The following is a 9,762-nucleotide window of genomic DNA, read 5'->3' on the forward strand; positions in this document are numbered from 1 at the left end:
TAGAATAACAGAAGAGTGGAAGCAAAGGTCTAGGGGTTCCCCAAAGTGTCTCCTTCATATCCTCTATTTATAAGCTATCTAAATCACAAATTCAAAATGAAATTTAAATTACATTAAATTCAAGATTAAATCACAACTAGAAAATGGATAAATACAAACAGATTTACAGACAGATTTAGTCTTTATTACAGACAGATTTTTGGTTACCGACGAAATTACCGACGGATTTTGTCCCTCTGTAAAAGCCCCGTCGGAAATTATTTACCGACGGATTTTTTTTTCCGTCGGAAAATTACCGACGGATTTTTACGATTTACCGATGGATTTTCCCTCTGTAAATTCTCCCTCCATTTCCTGAAGGCGACAAACTTACAGACGGATTTTCCGTCTGTAATTACAGGCGAATTTTTCGACAGATTTTTCGTCTGTAATTACAGACGGATTTTTCGACAGATTTTTTGTCTGTAATTTAAACTTTGGAAAATCATGATTACAGACAGAAAATCCGTCTGTAAGGTAAAATAGAATTTTTTTTTACTTTTTCTAATTACAAAATAAACTTGTTTTCATACAAAATAAATATAAATTTAATACAAATTTTTATCTAATTTATATTTGAATATTTATAATATTTCAAAACATAAACAAATTCATCGTATTATCAAACTAAAAGAAAAGTATTATAAACAAGCAAGTCAATATAATTCAAAACATAAACAAAATGTATTGATCATCAACTATAAAACTATCAGCTATAGTCTTCAGTGTCATCTTCATCCTCATCATCATCATAGCCCTCATCCGAAGACATTGAGGGTGGCGGTGGTGGTGGTGGTAGTGGAACTGCACTAGAACTACTTGACGCTCTAACCTTCTCATAATAGCTAACATAAGCCTAATTCCATCTCTTCTGTTTCAGCTTTTCCTTCTTGGCCTTTCTAATTGCCCGTTCCAACTTTTCTAATTTCTTTTGAGTCTTTTCCAAAGGAGCCAAGCGTGTATCTAACAACTTACTAATACGCTCATCTGTTTGTTGAGTAACACGCTGAAAAAGCTCTTCATTGAGATTATGAATCTGTTCTCGCAAATCAGGAACAGAATTTTGATTTCTTGGTGCTCTTCTAGATACAGAATTGGCAGAAGTGGTTCCAGACTTGATAGAGCTAGAAAAGAATGACCCTTTTTCGTAAACTCGATTCTTCTTTTGCCCACCACACACTTCCTCCTAAATCAAGTCTTCATCAATTGGTTGTAGCTCCATTCCCTGTGCTTGAGCCTCGGCATGTTGAGCCTGAACTTCTGCCAACTTTTTTATAAACTTCTCCTGTTGCACAATGATTATATCAATTATATTATTATTATTAAGACAAATAGCCATGCATATTAATTAATAGAAAACTTTTAGATTTTGCACAAAATTTTCTAATCAAATTGTATATATTTAAATTCAAACAATAGAAAACTCCAATAATAGTCACAAGCAAAAATGAGGCTGAATTTTCACAAGAAATCTTCACAAACAGCAAGAACAGTTTAATAGTCCCAAGAATATTGAGCTAAATATTAGTATCAACATTCTTTATGATATGCTAAAAGCAAAAACAAGATTAATACTACATGATGAAGGAGATTCTGATAATAGGAAGGGGAGACATGAACACTATATGTTGTTCGTGGACACACTTAAAAATTACTCTACTGCTACTAATCTGCTCATCAGTATGTTTTCTTATTCTCAACAAACTTATCTGTCACATATTAAACCATTCTTCATATCACAAAATGTGGATCTTAACTTTGCAAAGATGAGTAATTTAATCCATGTTGCACAGTTCCAACCTCATGATTTTGAGACAATCTCTGAAGAAGCATGGATTATATTACATACACATTAGGTGATGAGTAATGGGGACATGCCAGATAATAAACTTCAGAGTTTCAAAAACCATTTCACTTTGAATAATTTGATGCAAAAGTTTCACATGTTAGGCAGAGATGGGACAAGCTTACCATATTCCAAGAGAATAATGCATGCTTCACATGCTTTCTACACAAGATTAAGATTGGTGAACTGTATTATCTCTTAAGTTGGTCTATGGAATCAAATTGTGAATAATTGAATAGACCCTATATAAGGAGATGTGTCAAAGGGCTTAGACTACAGAAACTTGGAAGAAAAGAAACCAACTATAAAATCACAAAGCACAAAACTGAATAATAATAATAATAATGTTGAACATAGTTAGGACCACTAAATACAGTAATGTTAATGCCAGACAGCTAGAAATTAGTTAATAATTTTGACATAGGAGGAGTATTTGTGCTATATCTCACATGAGTATCTTGAGAGCGCTTGTCCACCCATTTAGACTTGTCACTTTTAAGTGTGTGGGTTTCTTTGAAAACCTCCTCGTGGGTTGGTGTACAGCCCAACTGCTTCTTCTGTTCCATATAAAATACAAAATAAGAAAAATTTTACATAAATAGATGTCTATTAAATAAGATCTAAAGCCACTTAAATTATGTTACCATCCTCTCTATAGTTGAGCTCAATGGAATAGAACCACCGCAATGGACAGAACCACCTAAGAGTGACGCTCGATTCTCTCTTGCTTTTTTCCTTATATTTTTCGATTTCTCATCTGTTTTCCAATACCTTTCCAACACCTTTTTGTAAGCAGAAATTAGCCATTCGTGGGTTGTATCCACACCCTCACGGATATCTGACATCATTTGGCTAAATCGCTTACTTGTCCTATACTTGAAAGCCCTCCAGAAAAACTCATCATCATCATCATCAATAAGAAAGTGGCTCTGCACATACTCATCAAGTTGCTACTTATAAGATTCAAATCACATGAACAATATTCAATCCAACACTTTTACCTTCCACTCCTTAAACCAAAGCTTCTTTGTCGGAAGAGGGACATCTCCAAACTTTTTGTACGGTTTATCATATCGTTTCTTGATGATCTCTGTAATCTTCTGAGAACCAGGAGGGAAAGGTAACCAACTGATAATTTCATAAAGAATTGACAAGTTAGGAAACTATAAAAATAGTTTTAAGTCATTAGCACTTTAATTTGAAATTAAAATATAGTAGTAAACACATTTAGATTAGGAGTAGTAAAAGAAGAAGAGTGATTAGTATTGCTTGCTGAAAGAGTAATAAGAGGAATAGGTAATGCAGTATGTAAAAATTGTGTAGAAGAGTAATAAGAGAAATAGGTAATGCAGTATGAGAAATCCACTAGAAACTGCTATTTTAATTATAGAGAGATCCAAATTTTACCTTGTTTTTCCATCGGGAACCAATCTTTCTTTTGTGACACTATTAGGAACCGATGCAGTCTCTGATGGAGGAGATGTACTAGAGCTTCCAGGTGTCTCTGAATCAACTAATAGATTGGAATTGCGAAGCGGAGGAGGAATCGAAATTGGAGGAGGGGGTGGAGGAGGGGGACCCATACATCCTAGAGTAGGCCAACTTGGTGGAGGAAGACCCGTGTAGCCTGGATTAGGTACCATCAAATACGGTTGCTGGCTAAGTGATCCTGACTGAAAATCTGGCACAACCGAAGTCCCAGAAGAGGTGGAGGTGGTTGAAATAGCGGCTGCGGCAGTGGTGCGAGAACTTCTATGACCCTTGACACCTTTACCCTTGACCCGAGGAGCCATGACCTACATATACATTAAAGGACTATTATGCACAAAACTCAAAAGGTTGATAGAATACAATTGACAGCAAGATAAACTTTCATCTGATTCTGTTCTGAGAGGAAAACAAACTCATACCAATAATACAAGATGAAAAGAAGAAAAGAAGTAAAAAAGCACAATGCAGATGCACCAGCTCACCTATATTCTCTTCTATGCGAAGAACAAACTATCTGCAGAATATAAGTAAAAATATTAAGCATAGAGAGGGTGCAGAGCATAGATACACTTGTTTAGAGAGGGTGCAGAGCAGATGGATGGGTACAGAAATCAAGCAAACAAAAAAGAGAATCAAGTAAACCCACTTCATAATTGATCAGCAATCTACCAATCTACTGCTTATCAAGTTAGGCAGATTTTTTTTTGCAGGCCTATAGTGTGTAAAATATTCTATTTTCCCATTAAAGATGTAAACATAATCATTTTGATAAGATATCATAAGTCAGAAATAAGAATATTCTGTTCCATTAATGGATTTTAAATTAGCCATGGAAAAATTCAGAACTGGGATTAGGGTAATTAAGATTAGGAAGAGGATTAATAACTGGGGTAGTGAGTAAAGGATGCAGAAGAAATTGTTTTTTTAGAGAGCACGCGGGGTACACAGAGAGTGAGAGAGTGAGAGAAGGGGCTCACCTCATTCGTGCACTGCTACCCTTTTACCTTCCCAATGAATTTCCTTCACTATTGCCACTGCAACAAAGAGAGAGATTCAATCTTCAAACCAAACTGTAAGAAAGAGATTAAAAACAATAAGAAAGAATATGAAGCTTCCTAAATTTCAGAAAAGGGACAAGAAAAAAATTCCAGTGGTGCTTTAGACATGTCAGCTTAATGAGTGTGGGACAGAGTTATGCTTTAAATATATTGAATTTTTAAGACAACTAGATTAAGTTACATGACAACTAAGACATACAAATTAAGAACAATATATGTAAAGAACAATATATATATAAGCTAAAACAATACAAGCTAAAAATGATTACCCTATTAAAAATCAATATCATCATCAAAGTCTGCAACATCATCATCTTTATTTTTATTAGCCCCAGAACTAGAGCCGATGGACAATTCGACAATGGGGTCCTCTCCAAATGGAGACTTAAGACTGATAGGAGGCTCGGTGTCAGAAATCCTAGAAGGATTGCTCTCATCCGCTTGATAAGCTACATCATTCTCTTCCTCATCCTCCTCTACATGTACATGATTGATTTCAATTCGACCTCTTGGTTTAGTATTTACAACAACACGCCACATAGACTTGCAATTTCCAGGATAAGGTAAGAAGTAAACTTGTTTAGCTTTTTGGGCGACAATGAAAGGATCATAGTGGCGATATCTTTTACTATGGTTGACTTCAGTTATTTTGTAGTCATTATGAATACGTGTTCCATTTGGACGACTTGGATCATACCATTGACATTTGAATAAAACAACTCGATTATAGTCACTACCAGTGTATTCAAGTTCGAGTATATCTTCTAATACTCCAAACCAATCACTTTTCCCGCTGCCTATATCACCTTTAACAAACACACCGGTGTTATCAGTTTTTTTTCCTTTTGACCTTGCAAGGGTATGAAATGTATATCCATTTACTTTATAAATTGGATAACTTGTTGCTTTGTTTGAAGGACCCCAAGAAAGTGATTGCAAACCAGGATCAACAATTTCATTACATTGATTTTGAACCTAGTTAGAAACATGCAACAAATTATTTAATAGAAGTGATATGTGATGCAAATCTTTACTTAGAAACCTTTACAATAAATGATACGAATTTATGCACTTACATATGATGCAAACCAAGGGGAAAATCGGTCATCGCTTTCTCCAGGACAAGTTTCTTTCCAAAACCTTGATGAAAGTAGGACTAGAGTTTATAAGCTATGGGATTCGTTAGTAGAACAAGTGTAATTAACTGTTTAATAAAAGATTTGGGCACTTACATATAGAAAGGGCTAACTTTGCTTTCATTGAGTAGAATATGCAAATGAGCTGCGGCTTTGTCTCGTTCATCTATCCAATGATCTTTAGCTTTACCAACCTTGCGACCAGGTCTATTAAATATTGATAAAGAGGCTTTAATTGTGTCTCCGCCGTCATCATTTCTTCCCTATAAATCATCCAATACAAGACATTTCTTACGAAGACATTTCTTACGAATTCGATATTTTTAGTACCTATAAATCATCCAACACAAGCAACATTTCATCTATCATACAACATCCTATCAATATTTAATCATATCAATGTTTTCAATGCAATACAAGCAACAACACAAGAATTGCAGCAGTGAATTTGCAGGTGTTAATATAATCTCCCTTTCCAAATTTATAACACAAGAATTGCACTAACCTTAACTCCAAGCAAAAAGTTGAAAGGATTGGACCAAAAATCTCTGAGCAAACACAAATATGAGAACACAAAATGTTAGATGGACTTGATAACAGGGTAGAACCTGAAACAGGGTAGCGAATATACATTAATTTATGTAGTGAAGGGAGAAGAGATATATATGTAGGAAAGAGATATATATGTAGTGAAGGGAGAAGAGATTTAATTATATCTATGCAGAAAACCCATCTCACTTTGGGTGTTTGGCTTTGTGTTTCAATTGTATAAACTAAGTTCTGCCTATCAGCTGAGTAAATTTGAGGATCCAAACAACATTTTAGAACAAACAAACAAAACTTCATTTATTGGAGATATGGTAGTAACAGAAACCAAAGAAAACCTGTCAGGACACAGTTAAAGGGAAAAAGCCAAAGACAAGATGGTACAAATTACTCGACTAATTATGGAGCACCCAACTTTCATATGATCAAGCAAAACATGAGATTGTTGACATGAAAATGCAGAAAATTGCTATTATCAAACCAGGCCTCTTTAATTCATTATGTTAAAGCATTAGCCATACATATTTGCCATATTTATAATATCTTCTGAAGCTTATTTACAAGCTAGTGAAACACTTCAATGGTGAAAAAGAACAATCAAGTGTACTGGCATTATACCATTCTCGTCATTTATAAATTATAGAAGGAATTCCGAAAATAAACAATGTAATCCAAGTGTCCAGTTATTTAATAATTGCTTCCAAACAACTGCAATTCTAGATCCAATGAATTGAATATTCAAAGCATGCCTATATCTGGAAACTTTTATTCAGTTCTACATTAATGTAATTGAAACAAGAAATCAAGCCAAATAAAAATTGATCATTGAATAAATGAAACTCCAAATATATTGTAAAAACAGAATTTAATAAAAAAAGCTAAAACAATAAAGTTTTCCTCTATATATTGTATCCAACATGTCGTTGCATGATAATAGATGCTCTTTAATAATATAATTGAATGATTACATTGAATAATGATATTTTATCATTCATTATTGGCAAGATGCTTCAATATATTATTAGACTAACAATTGAAATGGCCAAGAATGGAATATTTTTTTTTATAATTCTTAAATCAATCAAATAATAATTTGACGACTCAACAATAACACCTCATGCAACACACAATTTTCTGAATTCAAATAAAAATGGCATGTATATTTCCTAATGGACCACCACGTTACAGGTACAAGAAAGGAATAAGCGACAACAAAAGTTCCCCAACTGAGAAATGAAATGAGAGACCGCCACCTACAACACCACGCTGTCCTCTTCTCTCAGACAAATTAATCTTCTAGTTGTCTTTTCAATTAACTACTTCTACTTGTTTCTCTTATCATTTTCAAATTCATTTCAATTAATGACTTCATTCAATTAATGACTTATTTTCAATCAACTACTCTCTCTATTCCAGTGGTGGCAAGGACTAGAGGGACAAAGACACAACATCACCAAATTATTTAGAAAAGATTCATCCAATTGAAGGAAATGGACACTTACAGCCGAGGAACCTTCCAAGTGAGGGAGAGCTAACAGCTTCAACAAGTGCAGAAGACAACCTCGAGAACCGGATGGTTGATCTTACAAGCTATATAGTGGAATCTTCTACTAATATTAGTGGCTCAAAAGATGGATCAACAAATCACATAATAAGTTCTAATCTAGCATAAACTTAAAAATTAGACTTTGGAGAAGGACACAAAGTCAATAACTTAAAATTTATACAAAGGTAGTATCTACTTGATTTTTTTTGTGTACATACATGTGTGCCCCTGTTGGACTAAAAATTGGAATGAAGGAACTGGAAAATAAAATGTAGGTATCCTAAAGAGGGAAATAAGTCATAACAACAATGAATGAAGAATCCACACTGTATAACATTTCTTATTCTTTTGGAGATGACACGTTCAAAGTCTTTCTTTTGGAGATGACCTATAATTTATAGGCCACATAAATCAAAGGTATAATGAAGTTATCTCTATGAATAAAATTATTTCTTATTCTTGAATAAAATTCTACTATCATGAAATATAAAGAATTAAAATAAATTCGTCACACTCACACCAATCACAAAACTTCCTAGTTATTGACCTTCTCATTCTTTAACAAGACTTGAGTATTAGTGTATTGAGATTTGCTTACCTCCTATTCCTCATACAACTTCTAATTCACACTCTATTATCACAAGAACAGAATCTGGAAACCAAAAACCAAGAAGATTGTCTATTTTCACAAGAACAGAATCTAGGATTCACACTCTATTTTCATTTCTTTCATAGATTTTCTACTACGAAGATTGTTTAAATCATATGCACACATATATGATTAGGTTATTCACATCAAGATGAAGATGGTTAGAATAGTGGCAAGCAATTTTACTGAGAAAGGATATCTAATCACCGTACAGAAGTTACTAAACTAAAGCTAAAAAAGACCAAGAAAACAGAAACACAAACTTTCGCTCACCATCACCGTAGGAAAGGCATCCAAAAGAGAAGAATCAGCACATTCTATGAAAAATACATCATTGGGGTCTTGAGCAGTAGGATTGGGGATTTGTGGGGCCATTGAACCAAGCATGGAAGAGATTAAGGATAAATTTGAGAGAGGGAATTCCAGATCAACAAGGATGTGAGTCCACGTTCAGCAAAACGATGAATTCGTTCATTTCATGGAAGGAAAAAGTTGAAAACGCATTTGTCGGTATGATCTTGCTTGACTTGGATTAAAAAATAGAGTAAACAAAGAAAAATCACATCATCCCTGATTAAAAAATAAGAGGAATTAGAACACAAACCATGGAAGTAATTGACTCAGATTAAAAAATTGAGTAAACGGAGAAACATCACATCATCATCTGATAAAAAATAAGAGAAATTAGATCACAAACCATGGAAGTAACCGCGTTTGGGGTCGGGACCTTTTACCTCAACCCCCATTGATTCGGTCATTTTTGATATCTTCCAGAGTACACTCCACAGTTTTTCAGTTTTTCAGATTGATGATAATAAAATCTATGCAGCTGGAATCCTACACCAAATGGTACAAATAACATAACATAAATAAATACAAACGAATAGAAAAGTTAGAGTTTGCGATCTACCAGCTGCGCGAAAGGAATCTGACAAAGAAAGCGCTGATCTGGAACAAAAAGAAGCTCGGAATCCGTCGGCGACGGATCTTCTACGGTGGCGGTGGAGGCTGTGTCTGTGTAGGGGCTGCGGTGGCTGCACCGTTGAGGGGCTGCAAGGCTGTGGGGGTTGCGGGGAGCTGCGAGGGCTGATGCGGGGGCTGCGTGGCTACAGTGGCGGCAGAGAGTGCGGTGGCTGTGGGCGGCGGGGTGCAGGGCGAAGTGAATGGTGTGAATGGCGAGTGAATGGGTTAATCTTCAACTAGGGTTTTTAATATTTCCGACGGATTTCATTTAAATTACAGACAGATTTTTTGTCTGTAATAATTTAATAAAACGCGTCTTTTGTCTGCTTAATTACAGACGGAAAATCCGTCTGTAACCATTCCGCGAAAAAAAATTAATTTTTCCGACGGAATTATAGATGGATTCTCTTTTCCGTCTGTAATTTATGCTAATCTATTTTTTTTTTGTTTTCCGACAAAAAATCCCTTTGAAATTCCGTATGTATTTC

At 34.8% G+C, this 9,762-nt stretch overlaps 2 protein-coding genes, 1 long non-coding RNA gene and 1 pseudogene across 3 annotated transcripts; all 4 read right to left on the reverse strand.

Annotated features, from left to right (window-relative positions):
* Positions 1-748: 748 nt before the first annotated feature.
* Positions 749-1,261, reverse strand: LOC148565581 (uncharacterized; annotated as a pseudogene).
* On the reverse strand, positions 939-3,678 carry LOC148565582 (uncharacterized). Its single transcript, XM_088489009.1, has 6 exons — positions 3,293-3,678; positions 2,887-3,013; positions 2,530-2,814; positions 2,335-2,442; positions 1,310-1,324; positions 939-974 (listed from the first exon to the last, which is right to left on the reverse strand). The coding sequence occupies exons 1-6, from the start codon at positions 3,676-3,678 to the stop codon at positions 939-941; spliced, it is 957 nt and encodes a 318-aa protein (XP_088345135.1).
* Positions 3,679-4,707: 1,029 nt separating this feature from the next.
* On the reverse strand, positions 4,708-6,648 carry LOC107643779 (uncharacterized). The gene is made up of 5 exons (XM_088487190.1): positions 6,638-6,648; positions 6,403-6,454; positions 5,667-5,833; positions 5,511-5,574; positions 4,708-5,409 (listed from the first exon to the last, which is right to left on the reverse strand). Exons 1-5 carry the CDS (start codon positions 6,646-6,648, stop codon positions 4,708-4,710), a joined length of 996 nt encoding a protein of 331 aa, XP_088343316.1.
* A 37-nt stretch (positions 6,649-6,685) lies between these two features.
* Positions 6,686-9,517, reverse strand: LOC148565583 (uncharacterized). The gene is made up of 4 exons (XR_015883153.1): positions 9,222-9,517; positions 9,009-9,148; positions 8,571-8,881; positions 6,686-7,774 (listed from the first exon to the last, which is right to left on the reverse strand). It is a non-coding gene; the product is annotated as an uncharacterized LOC148565583 (long non-coding RNA).
* Positions 9,518-9,762: the final 245 nt, after the last annotated feature.

Source organism: Arachis ipaensis, chromosome B5 (assembly GCF_059453495.1).
Source record: "Arachis ipaensis isolate K30076 ecotype BB chromosome B5, ASM5945349v1, whole genome shotgun sequence".
Taxonomy (NCBI): Eukaryota; Viridiplantae; Streptophyta; class Magnoliopsida; order Fabales; family Fabaceae; genus Arachis; species Arachis ipaensis.